This window comes from Onthophagus taurus, chromosome 2 (genome assembly GCF_036711975.1).
Source record: "Onthophagus taurus isolate NC chromosome 2, IU_Otau_3.0, whole genome shotgun sequence".
Lineage (NCBI taxonomy): Eukaryota > Metazoa > Arthropoda > Insecta > Coleoptera > Scarabaeidae > Onthophagus > Onthophagus taurus.
The window spans coordinates 27717538-27739801 of record NC_091967.1 but is presented as its reverse complement, the minus strand read 5'-3'; the positions used below and the strand labels follow the sequence as shown (position 1 = coordinate 27739801).

At 32.2% G+C, this 22264-nt stretch overlaps 2 protein-coding genes across 2 annotated transcripts in view; both read right to left on the bottom strand.

Moving 5' to 3' along the window:
• Positions 1–12931, bottom strand: part of LOC111419553 (potassium/sodium hyperpolarization-activated cyclic nucleotide-gated channel 1-like) — a 42993-nt gene extending 30062 nt beyond the window's left edge. The window contains exon 1 of the mRNA XM_071194596.1: positions 12429–12931. The gene's annotated coding sequence lies outside the window, so the exon portion shown is untranslated. The remainder of the gene's footprint in view (positions 1–12428) is intronic.
• A 4104-nt stretch (positions 12932–17035) lies between these two features.
• Positions 17036–22264, bottom strand: part of LOC111429383 (uncharacterized) — a 72037-nt gene continuing 66808 nt past the window's right edge. Inside the window, exon 8 of the mRNA XM_023065280.2 lies at positions 17036–19062. Coding sequence (XP_022921048.1) covers positions 17665–19062 — 1398 coding nt within the window. The 3' untranslated portion in view covers positions 17036–17664. The remainder of the gene's footprint in view (positions 19063–22264) is intronic.

The window sequence follows — 22264 nt, the reverse complement described above, 5'->3', positions numbered from 1 at the left end:
CAGTTACCGTACCGAGGAGAGTACCGATACCACTACGAAAAGAAGTAGAAAAAGAATTGGAAAGAGTGCTAAAGGAAGATATTATACAAAAAGAAGAAGAACCTACGGATTGGTGTGCACCAATGGTGGTGGCGCAGAATAAAGGAAAAGTAAGAATCTGTTCCGATTTTACTGAATTAAACAAATACGTAAAGAGGGAAGTTTTCCAATTGCCATCGGTAGATGAAACACTGGCAAAATTACAAGACGCTACAATTTTCACAAAGTTAGACTTTACAAAAGGATTTTGGCAACTGGAATTAGACGAAAAATCTAGAAAGATGACAACATTTTTAACGCCTTTCGGAAGATTCAACTACAAAAGAATTCCGTTTGGTATCTCATCAGCCCCGGAGATTTTCCAGCGAACGATAAACAAAGTTTTAGAAGAGTTAAAATCCGAAAAAGTTATTGTGCATGCTGATGATATTTTGATCGCAACCAATAGTAACATAGAACATGATAACCTTTTAAGGAATGTTTTAAAGATATTGGAAAAGAATGGATTAACACTAAACAAACAAAAATGTGAATTCAAAAAGAACGAAACCACTTATTTGGGCTATATTGTCGGAGCTAGTGGAATACATGCAGATCCTCAGAGCATAGAAGCTATAGTAAAATATCCCGCACCGATGAATATTTCCGAAGTTAGACGATTCCTTGGAATGGTAAATTATATGGGACGATTTATCCATAATGTTGCCGAAAAAACTAAGAATATTAGAGAATTACTACGGAAGGATCGAGAATTTAAATGGATGATAGAACATAACAATGAATTCGAAAAATTGAAGAAAACGATCGCATCATCACCGGTAATAACAAAATTTGATACGCGACGACGAACTCGAGTGTCCACCGATGCATCATCGTACGGGGTAGGTGCGGTTCTCGAACAAGAACACGAAAAAGACAAGTGAAAACCGGTGTATTTTTGCTCAAAGACATTAAACGAAACGCAACGTTGTTACGCGCAAATTGAAAAAGAAGCGTACGCGATTACGTGGGCGTGTGAAAGACTCGAACAGTTCTTGTTAGGTAAACAATTTTTAATTGTAACGGATCATAAACCCTTAACCGCGATACTTGCGACTAAAGAACTAAATAAACTATCTAACAGATTGCAAAGATTCCGTATGCGTTTGGCTAAATTTAACTATAACATCGTGTATACGCCGGGAAAAGACTTAATAGTGCCGGATGCCTTATCTCGTGCTCCATTATGCACTGAATCCGATAAAGACATTTTACTTGAAGACGCAGACATTTATGTAAACTCTATTATTAAAGAGGTATCAGTGGATTTCATTCCCGAAGAAAAGATCAAGAAGGAACAACAGTTTGACGAAGGACTACAATGTGTAAAAGAATATATCAAAAGTGGATGGCCTAAGAAGAATAAAGTAAACGACTCAGCAAAAGAATACATAAAATTTGCAAACGATTTAAAAATAGTCGATGCTACACTCACATACCGAGACCGTATAGTAATACCCAGAGAAGCGAGAAGATGGTGTCTCAATCTAATCCACGAAGGACATCAAGGAATTAATAGATGTATAGCTAGAGCAAAGGACTCAGTGTGGTGGCCAGGCATACGAAGAAACATAATTAGTACTGTCGAAAACTGTGAGAACCGATGATTATAACACAAATACCAAGAAAACCATGGGAAATAATTGGTGCAGATTTAGCAACCTATCGAAACAGTACTTATCTTGTGGTACAAGATTATTATTCTAAATATCCCGAGATTCGTAAACTAGGCAGAATTACATGTCAAGAAGTTATTGAACACTTTCAGGACATTATGTCACATCATGGTATACCTATTGAGATGAGAACCGATAATGGTAGACAGTTTGACAGCTATGAATTTAGAAAATTTGCGAAGAGATATGGGTTTAAATGGACAAGTAGCAGTCCTGAATACCAACAAGCTAATAGTCAGGCCGAAAGCGCAGTCAAACTAATAAAAAAAATACTTAAGACGAACGATGACATGTACAAAGCATTATTAATATACCGCAACACACCGTTAAAATGTGGAGCATCTCCAGCTCAACTTTTGTATGGTAGATCATTGCGCGACCCACTCCCAAGAATCGAGGCTAAATTAAAACCTAAGCTACCAAATCATGCCATCATTAGACAAAAACTAAAAACAGAAAAGGAAGAACAAAAGAGAAATTATGACAAACGTCATCGAGTTCGAGAAAATACAAACCTCGAACCAGGTGATCGAGTATGGATAATAAATAAGAAGCGGGATGGCATAATAAAAGAAATAGCCTACGAATCAAGATCATATATTGTACAAACGGAAAAAGAGGATTTAAGAAGAAATCTCCAAAAACTACCACAAATCAGTGAACAGACCCCGGATGGTCCGAGAGAAGATCAATATTTCGAAGAGGCCGAAACCAGGACAGAGGTAGATGAACCACGGAGAAGCGGACGCGAAAGACGAGTTCCATTAAAGTTAAAAGACTTTGTTAAATAAATTATAGTATGCTTTAGAAAGGGGGATGTAGCGGGGCCGTGGTAGGCAACTAAATATACAATATGTATAGTTGTAAGACAAGTTGTAACTTGTAAAGATGAGCAATAAAGAAGTGATATTCAAGGGAATAACACGTATAACACAAATGCTAATTATTTTATAGTCAATTTCCCAAACATTAAAAATTTCTGATAAAGCAGACGCAATGTTTACACCAGTATGGGCTTCCGGTATTTCTTTAGTTGCCAAAACAGCATTATGTATAAAGTCGTCGTAAAAAAAGTGACTAGTTACTGGCAAATACGCTTTATTGCTGTCCGAAGTCCATATATCAGTAGTTACAGCGACATGATCAACTTTTGCTAACAATATTTTTACTTTTTCGCAAATTTGATTATATGTGTTAGGTAATATTTTCGAAGATAACAAATTTTCTAGTTGGTGGTTTGTATAGTGGCTGTAACTTTTTAGAATATTCCAAAAACCCAGGATTTTCTACAATTGATAAAGGCTGGTAATCAATTACTATCATTTTAATTAAACTTTGATCTATTTGATCATTTTCAATTTCCGACAACTCGGTTTTTTTATTCGTAACACACAGTTTCATTCTAGTTTCAGTTTATTGTAGATGTGGATTTATTGCTTTGTTCTTGAAGTTGAGACTGCATTAATGTGGATGGTAGTTGCTGATTTTGAGTTGATGTTGACGGCTCATTATTATATCGATCTCCGAATTGTTAGAATTCATCTGTTTATTTAATTTATCTATTTCAAAATACCCAGGGTGTTTGCGCCTTAAATGGTCGCGGATGTTGGATGTGTTACCACTAAATTTGAATTGTTTTTTACAAATTTCGCAAGTTACTGCACTAACTGAATCTTTTTTAAAATAATCCCATACAGCTGACCGTTTCTTACTAGAAGCCATTTTTATAAAACAAATAGTACAACTTCACTACAATAACAAACAACTAGTCCATACACAATATTCACACGCGAGAATTACAATCCAAGGTTTCGGTAATTCCCCGATTTTTGTCTATTAAAAGTCAAGCAGAGGGGAGAGCACTTGTTATGCCGGGTTTCTACAGAGGATATAACTAAATTAAATTTAAGAATTTAACTTTAAAATTTAAGCGTATTGAAACTTCATATATTGTGTATGCAAAGCTGTTAAGATATAACAGTTTCATTAGATTTAACTTTTAAAACTAAATCTTAAAATTTTAAATTTACAGCTAAATTCTGTATAAACCCGGTATACCTAACCTATATTGTGCATTATTGGATATCCTCAATCCTCACCGAATTCGAATGAATGAATTTATTCGAATAAATCATTCGATAGTTCGAATCATTCATTTACTATTTATTCGATAGTCAGATTCATTCGATAGTGCCCATCACTAGTTGAAATGTCTTTATTTACAATTGGACTAAGGTAAATTGGATTAAATCGTAAAATTATTACCATCGCATATCTTAAACACGTACCCTGTTGTTGAACGTCTAGTATCTATATCTCCAGCAAAATCGGAGTCACAATAGCCAATTAATGAATTATTATCGCGCGTATACAAAATACCGTAATTTTTAGTTTCTTTAAGATACCTCATAATTCTTTTAACACTATTCCAAAGCAAATTTGTCGGTTCGCTTTGGTATCATCCATTTACAACGTTTACATCATATGAAATGTCTGGTCTAGCAGTTACTGCGGCAAATAACAGTGAACCTATTGCTTCATGATACGGAACATTTGCACGACTCTCATTAGTTTTATACAATACAACATTAGGATCTGATGGAGTCTTACATGATGTTATATCATTAAAAGTAAAACGATTCAACGGCTCCACGGCACACTACAGTACTACAGAAGTGACTAACACAATGTTCGGAAAATGTTTTAATTGTTTTTCTCTGCTAAAATTACAGTAAAATTAATGTTAATGTATTGTACAGTAATGGGTTCACAAAAAAATATCTCTATCCAATAACGTGAAGAAAGACATACCGAGCAATTTGAAAATCAAAACTTGATAAAGGTTGAAATTGAAGATGGCGTTGGAAAAAATTTATTTGTAGCATGAATCATAGTATACATCAAACCATTTCATCTGATACCTCGCTCATCAAAATCGGAATGTAAATGACAGAATCACAGTTTTGGGCGTTTTTTATCTGACACCCTGTGTTTTATTACTTTACCTTCTGGAGAACGCTTTACTTTAAAAACCCAGTTTGAACCCACCGTTTTCTTATTCATCGGGAGTGGGTTCATCTCAAGGTTTATATATAAGAGGTTGTTTAGGTTCCTATGCTGCAATACTTTGATTTTAGTTTGTGGGCGAGGGGCAAGAGCAGGAGTGTTTCGTGACGTAAGCGATCACGGATTGCGCACGCAACCTTATGGCCATGTGATGCTCCGTGCATTTGTTTAGTAAAAGTTGGTAAGAGTTGAGGTGTATTCAAGTGTGTTATTGCAAATTTCAATTTTAAATCTGCGTTTCTTTGTTATTTTTTCTGTAACTGTGAGAATTAATAACGGATTTCAAGGTAATTATTATTAATAATTAATGTTGCTGGTTTATGAGATACAGGTGTTCAATAAAAAATAATCTTTAAATCTTTTAACAATCGAATTGTTGCTTAAAAATCGTAAATTTTTTTTTATCAATAAGAAAAGACCTAGCAAAGATGTTAACAATAAAAAAAGTGCGGAAAAGTATGAAACTTAACGAAAAATCACTTTAAAGTTGTGAAATACCCTTATTTCTTTGTTTTTGACGTACAACGACCAAAACGTCTTATTTACCATCTACCTGCTCACCCTGCTCCAAACCCAACCCGACTTAAAATCTAATTTCTATACAAAATTCTTAAATAAATCAGCAAATAATGTGGATTTAAACGTTTTTAGGCCATTTCCCATCACTTAAAAAAATTGTCGACTTTTAAGCAATTTAAAAAAATACCTTGATTTGAAAATACCATTTATAAAAAATTTTAATAAAATAGTATACATATATAGGTAATATGTATCAGAGCTGGGCAAAATACTTCCCACAAGTATTTTAAATACAAAATACTAAGTACTAAATTTAAGAAATATTTAAAGTATTAAGTACAAATACTTTCGATAAAAGTATTTTAAATACTAAGTACTCGTGTAAAGTATTTAAATATTTTTCAAAATACTTTTTCAAATACTCTCTAATTCATTTGAAAAATAATAAAATGATTAATAAAAAATAAATTAATCTGTTGTTTGAAATTGGGTCAAAATCAATTATTGTAACGTATTAGTGGTACACTTTATTAGCTTTTAATAACGTCAACATTTCAAAATTATTATCTGATAGTCCGTGTCGTCGCGGCGTATTAATCATCGTGGCAAATGAAAACAAACGCTCCACTGCCGCAGAAGATGGTAATGGGGTATTATATTTTAAAAATATTTTCTTGATTGCTGGATAATCATTCAGCATCTTAGGCTCGTTACTACCATCTTCTGGTTAGGCTATCTAAGGGATTATTACCAAGGTTACGACTATTTTACGCGCTCTGATTGGCTAGTAGATGGATTTATCTATAAGATAAATTTAACTAAAAGATGGTAGTAATGGACCTTAATATCACATCTTTTATCTTGCAGATAGTTCAATAATTGGATTTCGTTATGTCCCACATCTTTGTTTGTTCCTCGTTTTTCGAATTCAAAAAAATCATCCTCTTCACTGCCAGTTGGAGAAGAGTCCATTATTTCAAAAATTTTTTCATTTATTAAATTTAAAATCTTGGTTTTTATTTTATTGCTTTCTTCTTCCACCTTTTTATCTTCAATCCCACACAGCCATCGCAATTTAAACCTAGGATGTGATACAGCCGCAATAGTGGCAGTATCACATTCTAGGTTTAAAAGCAGTCCATAACCCTTAATATCAATCCAACCTGATCCAGTAAAGAGTCAATCATTTTAGTCCATTGTCGGTGTAACGATAAAATAGAAAGCAATAAAAATCCATAGAAACAGCACTCTTCCCCCTAAAACATCATAACTGAATAACAAAAATAAATTTACTGAATAACTAAAAAGTTATCAGAACGTTTCTTTGGGTGAATTATAATCTTTAACGTATTTAAATCTATAATTCACATGCCATATTATATTTTTATTCACTTTCGATGAAATTTTTAATATAAAAATGAAAAACATTGCAATTTCATAAACTTATCATTCATAAAATTCATGTATACTGCTTATCTGCTATCTGCTTATAACGCCGAAATGTACTATCGGCAAAAGATATATTAGCATATGACAAAAGAGAGGGTAGACCAAGCGCCCATGCGGTCAGGTAAGCGCTTGTAAGGCAAAATCGTAAAGGCATACTTTAAAGGTATGCCTTTAAAGTTAAATTACACACCTGCAATAAATCTATTGTTTGCGCTAATGGCTTCATGATGTTGACGTATTGCTCTAAGTACGCTAATTCTGCATCCTTAAAACTAGAATTTAAATCCAATTCTTTGAACAAAACCGGCAATTTTTCTTTTTCTTTCAAAATTTGTGTTATAGAGTCATACAAAGAATTCCATCGTGTAACTCCAGGTGTTGAAAGCGCATGTCCCAACACCCCTTTTATAACTTCAGCTAATTTTGGCCTGTTAGCCTTATTCCACAACAAAGAACATTTATTAATGGCGTGAATATTTCTGCTGCGTAATATAGTGTTTTTCTGTAAAATATTTTTCATGTCGGTAGTTGCTATGAGGTTTAAGGTGTGACTAGCACATCGAAGATGACGAGGAAGAATTATATTAATATTATCCTGATCATTCCTATCGCCTTCGGATATATATTCGAACTGGAATGAATTCTAAAATGTTAGGTCATTCTGTATTCTACTGCATAAAACAGGAATTAACCAACATACCCATATCATCACGTTCCGGAGTTACATAGCCAAATTCCTTAAACGCCTTGACAAAATTACTTCCATTGTCAGTAATTGTGCTGACAATATTCTTATAATTTAAGTAAAACTTAATATTAATTTCATCTAATGCTTCAGCAATCCGGTTAAATGAGTGGACACCTAAAAAAATAGGAATTATACAACTAGAGAGCACTATCGATACACAAACCTTTAAATCTGCTACACGAAAGAGCAGCTGATCGACGTTCTAAGTTGTCATCAATCCAGTGTACTGTTACACCCAAAAAGCTTCTATTTTTGCAAGACCAAATGTCGGCAGTAGTACAGAAATAATTCTGTTTTGACATTTCTGCTTGAATATGAGTGATAGTAGACTCATATAATAATTCCATATCTCTACATATAGTTCGCCGACTAGGTATATCTACGTTAAACCCCTCAAAGATTGCTTTAAAACTGTCATTTTCAATTATTGATAACGGTGATATTGTATTAATTATAAACCGTGTTAATCTTCTGTTAAACTCAGCTTGTTGAACGTGGGTGAAAGTGAAAGTGGGTTGCTGTAATTTTTCACATTTTTGTTTCTTCCATAGAGGACTTTCAGCTTTGCGCTTAACGGATTTTTTTTTTCGGATTTGTGTTTAATGTAAGTGTCAAATTTATTCCGATGTGATTGCTTCAGGTGTTTTAATAAATTAGATGTAGCATCTAAATTTGCTTTTAGAATCTTTATTTTTGGTTGACAGGTAACGCAGGTAACTTCAAAGTTTTTAAAATTTCGAATTTCACCTGCTACTTTAAAAAAAGTACCATCCAGTAATGGACTATTTTTTAGTCGCTGTTGTAAATGTGCATTCATGCTGGATTGCGTGGATGTATCAATCGCATTATTATTTTTTTCATGTGAACAACTTGGTTTTAATGGTTCTTCCATTTTTTTAAAGAGTAATATACTGGAATGTAAAAACTGTTAAATTTTTGTGTCCAATTCATCACTCAGGATGATCAAAAATCAATATCGAAAAACGTTTAGAAGTAGAATATTAAACTCATTGTTTGAATTAAAAATTGCAAAAAACCATTGCAAAAATTTATTTTGACCTTATTTAATACTTGTTTATGCATCAAGGGCATAATCTAGGGGCCTTAAAAGACGTTTATGCCCGTGGTACATACAACATTTTATTTTATTTTGGTTCGAAAAAATTTAAAAAATAATCAATTAGTTCTAACATAAACGTGTGCAGATAACGTAAACGTCTTTTTGCGGTTATTCAAGCCATAAACGTAAAATTCTCAGTATTTACTCGTTAATAAAATCTGTAATAAAAAAAAATCTTACCTATCACTACAGCGATCGTTTATTCAATTTAACAATTTCACTACTGGTGTACACAAACTCGACACAGCAACACACGACTTGTGACTCGTCTCAGTCCACAGTCGTCTCGTCTCAAACTACGATTGCAAATTGCAAGTTGCAAGAGAACAACTAGCAAATGATATTACCGACATAACAAGTAAACCGAATTCTAGTTATAGTTTTCGTTTGAACACGTTCAGACTTGCAAATCTAACAAGTATTTTGGAAATGAAAAATACTTAAAATACTTTTCAGATTCTTAAAATACTTGTATGATATTTAAAATACTTTTTTAAGTATAAAATACTAAATATATTGTCGAAGTATTTTAAATACTAAATATAAGTACCAATTTTACAGAGTATTTAAAATACTAAGCCCAAAATACTTTTGATACTTAAAATACATATTTTAAATATAAGTATTTTAAGTATGCCCAGCTCTGATATGTATACTATTTTATTAAAATTTTTTATAAATGTAAACCTAATAAATGAAAAACCTTAAATTCATCTATTAAACTTTTTAAGTTAAACAATAAAAGTTAGACCTTAAATTGATTTACCCTATATAAAGTTTTAAAAATCTGTAATTTAATGTACTTATTTAGATGCCTATGTGCTGCTCCGTTTCAAGTTGCAAGATGACTCATGAAATTGCACAGAAAATGAAGAAAAAATAAGTTTCTTTTCCTTTCGAAAGGAAGAGAGTATATAAAGTATATGGATTAAGAGATGTAATAGAAAAGATTCCATCGGAGCGAAAAAACCGCGCATGTGTTCGTTACATTTTCGTTCAGAAGATTTTGAAAGAGACTTACAGTCTGAATTACTGAATTACCACCAAAATTTATTTTAAAGAAAGGAGCCTTACCTTCTTTAAGTTTGGGCACATATAATTTAGAAGAAAGTGCGGTCGAACCTGAAAGAACAAAAAATGATGTTTCTGCAACTACAACAGGCCTGCCTCACCTTAAATTAACTCTACCGTATTTACATGAAGAAGTAAATATGTCCAGCAGTACAGTTCTTACCAATGTAGAAGACAAAGATGAGCGAATTCTATTGTTGAATGTAGAAAATCTTAGACTGAAGAAAACAATTATGGAACAACAGCTGACAATTGACAAATATCGGAAGAAAATAAATTCACTAAAGACGGAAAATCGTCAACTAAAACAATCCATTTCCTTATTGAAAAGCGAGCAGGATGAGAAGAAGACACGAGAGCAATTTAAAAACATTTTTACCCCAAAACAACTGGAAATAACATTAAAAAATAAAAAGGTTGTTCGCTGGCAAGAAGAAGACATTACAAGAGCTTTCACAATAAGATATTTTAGCAAACATTGTTACAGCTACTTGAGAGACAAATTGCATTATCCCCTACCAGGTAAATAAATTTTTTTTATTTGATACATGCATGTTAAAGTTAATTTTCTTTAATTTGTATATCTTAAATTCATTACTTGCAGGCATTTCAACTCTTCAAAATTGGGCATCAAAGCTGGACCTTAAACCCGGACTTCTGACCTCAGTATTTAAATTTTTGGAGATTGCTGCTGACACAATGAGCCCAACAGACAAAATTGCTGTTTTACTGTATGATGAAGTAAAAGTAAACGAAAGGCACGAATACGACATGAAACACGATCGCGTCATAGGACCTTATTCGCAAATGCAAGTTGTCAATGTTAGGGGACTTTTTAGTAATTGGAAACAGCCTGTTTATGTAGGATTTGATGTAAAAATAACGCCAACATTACTACATACAATTATTAACAAGCTATATGAAGTTGGCTATACAGTGAAAGCTTGTGTTAGTGATTGTGGTGGGAGTAATGTAGGATTATGGAGAGACCTTGGTGTGACATATGAACATACCTATATAAAACATCAAATTATTGGGACTAATATATACTTTTTTCCTGATGCCCCACATCTTTTAAAATTAATTAGAAATTGGCTTTTGGATCATGGTTTTGAAGTAAACGGGAACATTATCAATAGACAACCATTTGAACAACTTATTGAAACAAATGACTTAGAAGTAAGTAGTTGCTTCAAATTAACTGAAAAACACGTAAAGTGCCAAAAATACGAAAGGCAATGTTCCATTGGCAGCTCAACTGCTATCACATACCACTGCGGTGGCGTTAAGAAGGTATTGTTCAAACACTAATGAAGCAGATTTTGTTGAAATAGTAAATGGTTGGTTCGATATTATGAATACCCGTACACCATATAAGAAGGTGCCAACTAAATCTGCATATGGGCTTACATTAACCGAACAAAATAAAATATAGGACAAAATGTATTACACAATAAAAAATATGAAGTGTATTGGAAAGAACGCAATGCAAACTTTTCAAAAGGGAGTGTTAATGTCAATAGTGTCTATAAAGTTATTGTACAAAGAGATGGTCGAATGCCATGACATTAAATATATTTTAACCAATAGATTGAACCAAGATGCTTTAGAAAACTTATTTAGCCAAATTAGAACGAGAGGAGGGCTTAATGATCATCCAACGCCATTAAATGCCCTTTATAGGCTTAGGATGATTATTTTGGGTAAATCGTCCCAGTTGAAACATGGTACAAATACTACAGATACAGCAGATGATGAGTATTTAGTTGGAAAAGTTCTACTGCAAACAAATTGCGTAGAAGCTTCTTCCACCGAAAGCTCTGGGGACACGTCATCTACAATATCTGAAAATATTGTATGTGAAGAAAATCCCAATGAAAAGGAAGAAGATGGGTTGGAGTATCTCACTGGATGGATGGCGAAAAAATTAAAAGATGTGCATCCAGAATTGGGGGATTACACATATCGAGAAGAAAGTAATCACGATTATGCATATCCTTCATGGGTAAAACATTTATCATTTGGTGGTTTAATAAACCCCAGTAGTAAATTCAAAACTTTAGTTATGTCCTTAAACGATTATTTCAATTTAAAACTGGGGAAAGGATTACACAATAAGAAGAATATTAAAAAAAAATTAAAGCAAAAGTTTATACAAAAATTTCCAAATGTAGATAATAGTATAATCGAGCTATTTATAAAACAACGGATTATAATTCGGATAAATTATTTAAATTATAAATATGATTCTTTAAAACGAAGTACAGTATTAAAAAGAAGAGTTGCAGCAATTCGATCATCCATAGCAGCAAAAAAATGAAAAAAATAAGTTCATGAATATGATACTCTACACATTTTTAATGTATAAATGTTCACTGTTTTTGCAGTTTATTGTATTTGTGGTAGATGCAATTTGTGTTTTATTTTTACCTTAAAAATTAATTTTTATTTTTATTATATTATATATTTATTATTTTGTTTTATGTATCCTACATATTATGTTTTCCATCACCATACAGTAACATCAGTCCTTATTCTTATGTAATGACTAATGACCTTCACTGGTATTAACATAAATTAATCGTGAAATTATATCAAAAATGAAGTTAATAATTCAACTTCCGTTTTCTACAGCAGTTCTATTGCAAAAAATTAAAAAAATGTGGACCTGAATATATTAAATCTAATTATTATTAATTACCGTATTTTCTCGAATCTTATCCGCACTCGAGTCTAATCCGCACCTCGATTTTAAAAATGCTATGATGGTAAAAAAAGTTGGTTTTCCAATGTAATCGGCGAAGCCGGCTTCGCCTCGATTAGAAACGCGATGAGTAAATTCGTTTATGCCGTTTATGCCGTTTCCCTCACTACAGCAACCAAACAAAAAAAATAAAGTAGTGATTCATCAGGAGGTGTTATCAAAATCGTCACTAACATGTGGTGATTTACAGTTACAACAGTGTACATCAAGTATAAGCTTCTCTAACCTTAATAATTGTACGTTTAATATTTATTCTAATAAATAATTAATTGTTTATTTGGTTGTTATAAAGAAATGGTTGCTATAAAGAAATGAGGTACTTTTCTTTACGATTTGTAATAAGGAAATATAGGCCATTTCCAGTGAGTGTCCGAAAAACTTTTTTTATAAAATTTCCATCTAGTGTCGTCGACGAAATTAAATTTACAGTTTCCTGTAAGTTACGGGGCGGTAGGTAAAATCTAAACACACACACACTAACAATTAAATGAGAAAATAACTTTTGGTATTTAAAAACAAATAATTTTTTAATATGTAACATTCTAACATGTCAAACTTTTCAAAATTTTCGCAATTCATCTTAAAAGCAGGATTTTTAAAGTGACACTTCAGAAAATTTTTGAATACAAACAAATGTTGCTATGTTTATTTGAATTCAAAAAAAACATATGAGCGCCATCTATCAATAATTTATTAAGTCATTTAATAATAATATTAAATATTAATGAAAAATGTGAAATAACGCAATCTATTCCATCTTATGTGTAAAACAAATATATTTGTTTCAAATATCAGAAATATGTTTTTTTAATTTTTAGTTATTGTACCGTAATTTACAGGAAACTGTAAATTTAATTTCTTGGACAACACTAAAAGAAAAGTTTATTTTTAGCTTTATTCTAAAACAATAAGAAATAGACCTGTCAAACCCTATATTTTTGTAATCAGAAAAAAATAACGAATTTAATAAGTGAATAATCAGTGGTTGTTTCCATTTAAAAAAACGAAAATTGTGATATCTCAAAATCTATAACCGTAAAAATTTTTTTGACTACGTCATCAAATTCTCTGTAAAAAGTGTCCATATAATATCTTAGTTATAATACTCCACCTATAATAATAATCAAGATAATTGCGCTTGCTGGTTTTACGATATTTTCAATTTTGGCCTCTAGCGGAAAAACAAAAGACGATAGCGCTATGAGATTTTCGGCATTAGCAGTTTCTCGAAAAACGAGATCATGACATGTAAACTACTTTTTCTCTAACTCTTATAGTTTCCGACGTAGCCTATTCGGACATCGAATTTGAACCACCTGTACAGTCGTGTTCACGGGAAATGCGCACTCAAGGTCAAGCGCTGTTGTGAAATCCAACATACCGCTGGCTAAACGGGCTGAGTCGAGCGCACACGAAGCTTGTGGAGAAGGGACTTGTGGCGATCCAGGTAGGGATGCAAACGATACATCGATTTTTCGAAAACATTGACGTATCGTTTATAAACATCGATGTTTTAATAGTGATGTTGAAGTCCATAAAACATCGATACATCGTTCATTATGAACGATATTTTATCTTCGATGTTTGATAAAATAATCGACCATTATTTCCATGTTTGTATAAAAGAGCAATGAAATATTTGCCACTGTTAGCAACTTCAGTGTCTAACGAACGATTATTCACAGAAGTTGGCGCAACAATTAATCAGGAAAGGAATCGCTTATTAGGCACCAGGTTGTCAAAGTTAAGGTTTTTGTATTCTATACTTAAAAATAAATTTAAATAACATTATCTATGTGTTTTATCATATTATAATAAATGAACCGCGTTATACATCACTTGACTAAGCGACATTTTATCGTTTTTAGAGATTTTCATGCTGTTACCAGACATTAAAGACAGTAAAGGTGTAACATCTTAGAAAAAATACAGAATACCGAGAGACCTAAAATAAGTACTATTTGTTTTAAAGGATAAAGCTAAGCGCCAATCACGCTATGCGATTTCAAGTCCGATTTGCATCATACGTCTAAGAACCGACTTACCATTAGATACGACACTTAGATACACCAAGAAATTCTACAATAGACAAAATAGATGAACCTTCAATTTCGAGTCAGTGTCGTTTTCTAGATGTTAGTATAAAATTGAAAGTTTGTCTTTTATTTTATATAGAACAAGTGTCGGCCCTTAGCCATCTTCAAAGACTCCACAAATAGATTAACATCTCTCATCTTATCCATTTTACAAACGACAGCGGAAGGTAGCGCTAGTTAGCATAAGATATCACTGTTGCACATTTTTATTGCACTAAAACTAGAACTAACACTAGACCGAATATTTCTAGTTCTAGGACTAGTGTTAGTTCTAGAATTACACTTGCACTATCACTAGAACTAACACAAGATCTAGAACTAGAATCATTCGGGTTTAACCGTCTTGAGAGACGTGGGACTAAATCCGAATGTTTCTAGTTCTCGGTCTAGTGTTAGTTCTAGTGGCAGTGGTAGGTAGCGCTAGTTAGCATAAGATATTACTATGTTGTATATTTTTATTGAACTAAAACTAGAACGAGAACTAGAAGCATTCGGCTTTAGTCGTGAAAAAAACTTTCAATTGTCAATGTCAACTTTAATTTTATTATTACCTTTAAAGTGAGTCCAGACTTGACACATTTATCTCAAAAAACCAAAAAATTCGAACTTTCAACTTTTAATTTTGACATAATTGTCAACTTCATAAAAATCCTTTACAATGAGTCCAAACTCGACATATTTAATTTTAATATTAATGGAAATGTAATCACTTCCGGTTTGAAACGTCAACGTCAATTTTGACATATTTGTTATCTTCATTAAACCTTTAAAATGAGTCCAAAGATGACGCACTTATCTCAAAAAACAAAAAAGTTAGAATAAAAAACAATTAACCCTAAGTTAGCAACAATAAAGATAGCAATTTAATTTTTAAATATTAATACCAACCTTAATTTTTTATTTTTTTTATTATACTTTTGTTTTTGTGACAAATATTAAGACATTTTATAAAAATTATGAATATGTCAACATGACATTGACATTTCCAAGCGGAAGTTGCTTATATCTCGATTAATATTGGAATTAAATATAACATGTTTGGACTCATTTTAAAGGATTTTTCACGATTACAAATATGTCAAAATTGACATTCTTAACCGGAAGTTGAAGATAAATATGTCGTGTTTGCACTCATTTTAAAGGATTTTTAATGAAGATTACAAATATGTCAAAAGTGAGGTTGAGATTTTAAACTTGAAGTTAATTATCATGTAATAGAAGTTTTATAACTGAAGTTAATCTAGTGTTAGTCACTTTTCCGCACTTTCTTTATATTTTTAACCTATTTTTTTGGGTCATTTCACATTGATTAAAAAAAGTCGTCGATTTTTAAGCCACATGATGATTCTTGAATTTTTCCCAAGTTTCTTAATATTTCTTTCGTTAAAAAAGAGCGTTCTTAAATTTTAATCTGTAAACTTGTAACACTTCGTCCTTAGTTTTATTTTACAAGTTTTTAAACCTTAATTTTGTAAATTAGTAACTAATAATCTGATTTCGACATTGATATGTGATCTTTTTTAACAAAAGAACAAGAAATATTAAGAAACTTGTTTGTAAAATGGATAAGATGAGAGATGTTAATCTATTTGTAGAGTCTCTGAAGATGGGCAAGGACCGAAACTGGTTAGACTTAAATTCTATAGAAAATAAAAACCAGTTTAAAAGTACAAAATCAAACTCTAGATTATTTTCTTCAAAAATTTTTACACAAATCGTCATCATTTTGTCTCTAGTGTTAGTGATTAAATTTATGATAATAAAGTTATTATTATTATTATTTGTCGCTTAGTCAAGTGATGCAGAACGCGGTCCAAATATTATTGATTATTATGATAATTCTTATAATAAAAATTCAGCCACTGAATATTTTTTTTAAACATCGATGTATCGGTATAATACGTCGATGTTTTCGACATCGATGTTTCACTTTTGGAAAACATCGATGTTCTAATATCGATGTTGCATCCCTAGATCCAGGTTAGCCAGCAGCATGTCGGATCTCACAACAGCGCTTGACCGTGAGTGTGCATTTATCGTGAACACGACTGTACGCACAGAGTAACTTTATTTTATTCTATATCTTTTCTTTTTATTAACCTACTAATACTTATTTATAGTTTATACAAATTCATATACCCTGATATGTAACACAATACTGTTGCGTTTTGCATTCCACATGTTTACGTTCTGGTAACATCTAAAAACAGATGATCGCTTTACTTAACCTTATTTACCTGATATGCTCAACAAAGAGCAGTTACTTCAGCCCTATGTAGAAATAAAAGCAATGTTTTTAAACTCATTTCCTTTATTAAGGTCATTTTTTTGTAAACAAAACAGGAATTCGGCTCAATAGGATATTATGTAGAAGGCAAAACGAAGGGGTTGAAGTATGACAAGAAGACTAAATGACATACATCAGTCTCCTAGTGCAATATGTAATAATTAAACGTTTCATAAATATATTAAATAATTCCAAACCATTTAAACAATGAATTATTATCATAGCTTCAATATTACAACTTTGCTAGAGATTGCTGTGATCACGGAGATATATTCCCATATTTCCATTTGTGGATAATGAAACGATCCGGTTTCCAGGCACGAAATGGGTTTTGATGCAGACTGTAATTACCAACCCATAACAAACCATTCAAATAAGGTGTTAAAAAATAACACTATACGCGTTACTACAAATAATTAATGCCTGGAGCCTCAGTTAAAGGTATAATAAAAGAAAAATTACTAATTACAATAGAATACAATATTTTGATTTTTCAAATATTATAGAAACATTTAAACTTGGCGCTTTTTTTTAACAAACTATATTTAATTTTTCATACCCTATGGTAATGTGATAAGGTGCGCCTAGTTTAGTCTATTCCTAAAATAAGTTGAAAAACTAGATACAATAATTAATAACAACAGGAGCATCCTATAATGACTAATGTTTCAATTTATTTGAAGTATTATAATTTGGAAATTTTTACAACATTTTTAGAACAACTCTTATTGTACACTTACATTTGTATATTTATTCATAAACCTAAATTAATTTATTTATAACCATAATATCAAACTTTTCCATTTTCCACCTGCTCCAAATTAATATATCCCCTAATCAACCGACTTATTTCGTGCGCTTGTTCTGTTTGCAGTCGGGTGACCCTCTGTTGCATTAAATTCCCACATTTCAGATCCAAAAACAACACACCTTCCTCCGATTTAACCTTTCTCGTCGATATTACTTCTGAGAACGGCCAACTTTTCACCGTTTCATGTGTAATTAAATCCAGAAAATGAATGCCATTACGATTTAATGCTAAAATATAATCTCTGTTCAAAGAATCCAACGAATTTGAAGTATTTTGCATAAGTTTAACTGCAAAAAACGACGATCCGAACAAATTCCAAGATTTTAAAACATTTAAAAATGTTAGTTTCGAAGTTATAGGGCTAAATGAACTTATTTTCAACCAAGATGACTGTACTAAACTTAACCATTGACTTGGTTTTGGTTCTTTTAAAGATAAAATCGGTTTTGGAAGCAAAAACTTTACTTCTTTTAGATTCGGCGCGCTTTTTAAATCTGCAGAACGATGTAATAAAGCTGCTATGAATGCTACGTCATTAACTACATTTGGATTAAGCATATAATTCTGGTGGCTTAAATGTTGACTTTGGTTTTGCTGGGTTGGTAGAATTAGAAGCAAGCCTTCGAGATAGTCTGGAGCAAGTTGATTGAATAAAATCTCGATATAAAGCGGATTTGGATTGGATTTTAGAGGATAAAACCAAATAGATCTACAAAAAATAAGATAAAAAACTTGATTAGTTTTTTGCAATTCAGTGGTGACATCTAAGATATATTCATCAAATGATAAAGGCATAGTAAAGGAATCTCCCTGGACGATGCAATATAAACTAAATTCTTCCTTTTCGTTTCTGATATTTCTCATTTCACTTCTATAATTTGTGAACCCTTTCTGGTCGGATTTCAGATCGTTATGTTGAATTTCATATCCAATTCCAATTAATTCGCATAATTCGTCGATTACATCCTGAACAACAGTGCTGTTTTTCGTATTTACAACTCTCTCTCCACCTCCTGGAAGTCTATATATTTGCCTTCGAAAGTTTCTACCGGCGCTAACAGCGGTAACTTCTTCTATTGACGGCACGTTTTTTCGACCGCCGAATTTTTGGGTTTTCCGAAGATTTAGAAGGCAAACGGAAGCAGTTCCGTGGAAATTTCTGTGTTTATCCGACGTAAATGATGTTAAGTGATCCACTAAGTACGGCAGTAAAGATTCGGAACACGTGAAATAAGCTGCTAATATTGATAGTAATCTCCAAGCGCGTTGAAATGATTCATTATTAACTTGGCTTTGGTTTGGAAATGAGGTTAATGTCGTCTGCTTAATCAGCTGGCAGTATATTTCATCTCTTAAGTCCGAGTGTTTATGACAATGCTGAAACAATAATTAAATGATATAATTTCTTATTAGTTAAGTATAGTAAGTATCAAGATGATCAAAGTACAATGTGCACAAAACATGAATTATGTTTTATATGAAATTTTACTCTATTATCTCGATTTCTCAGGCTGGAAATGGCACTTTTTCTTATTACTACTTAAAAGGGAGACCAATTGGTTCAATGTTTTTCAAAGTACACCCAGCTCTTTTTTTACACGGTCTTTTTTAACACGATTTTGAAATGACACGGTTCACCAATACATTTTTTTACACGAATTTTTTGTTATAGCAAGAATCCCAAAAAAAAATTTTAATTCTAATTTTGATTGCGTCTTACAGAAACTTATGTATACAGTAACAAAATACAATGGGGGAATACCGTGGTCAGAAGTTGATGGGTTTATGCCCACATGTTTATAACTTGGTTTACTACGGGGGATACCAGAATTTTATGATCACTTTTTTTCTTTATCTCGTTGTGCTTCAACTTGAACACAGGATTTCGTTATTCAGTATGTATTTTGTGTTAAGAGTGGTCAGTTTGTGAGACGTAATAAATAATCTCGATAAAGTTCTAAAAGTGGATGTTTAAATTAAAGTTTTTTTAATGCGATGGTGAAATTTCCAGTGTGTTATTTGTAATGATGATAATTCTTTGCTACTAAAAAAGGTAATATTGTGGTAGATTGTCGCTTTAGAAAAATTCTATAAGCAATATTGTTTTGGATTCTTTTTATAGTACCCTTATTGTTTAATAAAATGCCTAAACAACAACTTCCGAAGAGACAAGCAATTTCCTTAGAAACTAAAATAAAAAGCATGACTGTCTAAAGAAAGGCGAAGGTCCCACATCTGTTGGCAAAGCTTTTGGTTTAAACGAAGCGACTATAAGAACAATTAGAGAAAAAGAAGAATTCCATTCGACAATCCGTAATTTTTGGTTCGAAAGTAAGCTCCAAAACATCATCTTATAGTCGACATCCTATCTTAGAGAAAACGGAAAAACACATGGTGTTTTGGATAGAAGATTTACAGTAAAAAAGAATACCTATTGATGGGAAACATATAAAAGAAAAAGCACTTAGAATATATAACCAACTTCAGGAATTGGAACCATCAACAAGTGTTCAGGCAACGAAGAAACTGGCATTTAATGCAAGTGAGGGATGGCTGACAGGTTTTATAAAAAGACACGCATTTCACAATGTAAAAATAAAGGGAGAAGTAGCATCAGAAGACGAAAATGTTGCAAAAACCTTTCCGGATAAACTAGCAAAAATCGTTGAAGAGGGCGGTTATACTCCAGAACAAATATTTAATGCCGACGATACGGGATTGTTTTGGAAAAAAATGCCCGAAAGGACTTACATAGCAAAATCTGAAAAATCAACTGGTGGTTTTAAAGCGGGCAAAGATCGAGTGATAAAATGTTAAAGCCTTTGTTAATCAACAAATCTCTTATGCCACGAGCATTAAGGGGTAAGAACATTAAACAACTTCCAGTCCATTTCATGGCGAATAAAAAGGCGTGGATGACGGCTGATCTGTTTACAAATTGGTTCTACAACTGCTTTGTTCCTGAAGTCCAGAAATATATGGAAAAAAAAGGTTTGGAATTCAAAATACTTTTGCTTGTTTTTGCTATTTTTACCGCCTAATACTACCTCGCTAATTCAGCCACTCGATCAGGGCATTATAGCATTTAAAATGTACTACATAAAGCAAACGTTTCAATATATTTTACATTCAGTGGAAGAAACAAATTTGACTGTTTTGGAAGCATGGAGAAAGTTTACGATTATGGATTACATTACACTTGCTTCTGTTGCCATTAAACAATTACGCCAATCAACCTAAAATGCTTGTTGGAAAAAAATATTGCCAGCATGTGTCAAAAGTGGAAGTTTTGTAGTAGAACAATCAGCTGTGTGTTCTGAAACTATAACTCTATCAAATACAATTGGTGGCAACGGTTTTAACAACATTTAAACGGCTGATATTGATGAATTGATGCGAGAAAGCCCTTTGGATGAAGATGATTTGATCGAATTTATGACAATTTGTGAAAATAAAGAAATCGATAATGACAAGGTAGAAGATGAAGTTCAGCTGTTAACTCCGGCTGATTTAATTCGCGATGGCTTGAAATTTGCTACAAGTATGAAATCGCAACGTAGTCTTAAGTTATGTGTAGATGGGTATGAAGAATTATATAAGCGTATTGAGAAACCAAAAAAACAGCAGCTAATAACCAGTTAGCCAACAGAGACCGTTAATAACGAACGAAATTCTTCATTTGAATTAAATCCGACAGTTGTGCTAGACATATCCGACATATCGCTTTTGGTGAAGTCCGTAATAAACGTGCACGTTTGTTATCAAGTAGCGATGAAGACTTGCGAAATTGATTTTTATTTCTAATTAGAGTTTACATTATTATTGTTATGTTGGAGTTTTGACTGTACACTATTTTTTTAAACTAATAAATAGCTTTTCTTTTATAAATATGTAATATACATTTTATTATAACTTTTTTTGCGCGGTTTTCTTAGGAACGTATTTACCGTGTAAAAAAAAGAGTTGGGTGTAATTGAAAGTACATAGACAATCTCTTCAGCAACTTGTTATGTTAAGCACATTGCAATGAAGTCTGTGAAATTGTGTAAAGTCCAGAGGACATTATGAATTACTCACTAAATATACCAGAAATTCCTTTCTTTTGTAAAATTCATATTCTAAGAACATGATGATATTCAATATTATAATTCCTAATTATCGGTTATTGTTTGTAGAAAAAATATCCCGCACATAAATATGTACCGGGAATTTCACATAACTCGCAATACAGGGTGATTCACATAAGAACCGACACAGAGCAGGGACATGTAGAGGACAATAAATTAAGATGATTTAACGCAACTTATCTCTATACCAAGTTGTACCCCTGAGAAGTTAAAGGCCTTCAAAGTTGGGTCTTAAATTTTTAAAACATTGAATATCTTCACATTTCAAAGGGTTGATTAAGGGTGATGGTTCCCTAAATTTTGGCAGATTTGTTTAACCTTTTTGTGGATTTAATACATTATTACCTCATTTCCCGTGGAATTTAATTCTAAAACTTTTTTTACTCTTACTATTTTTTAAAAAACATTGTCGTTTTCAAAAAAGACTCAAAAAACTAAAGACGCGTATCTTG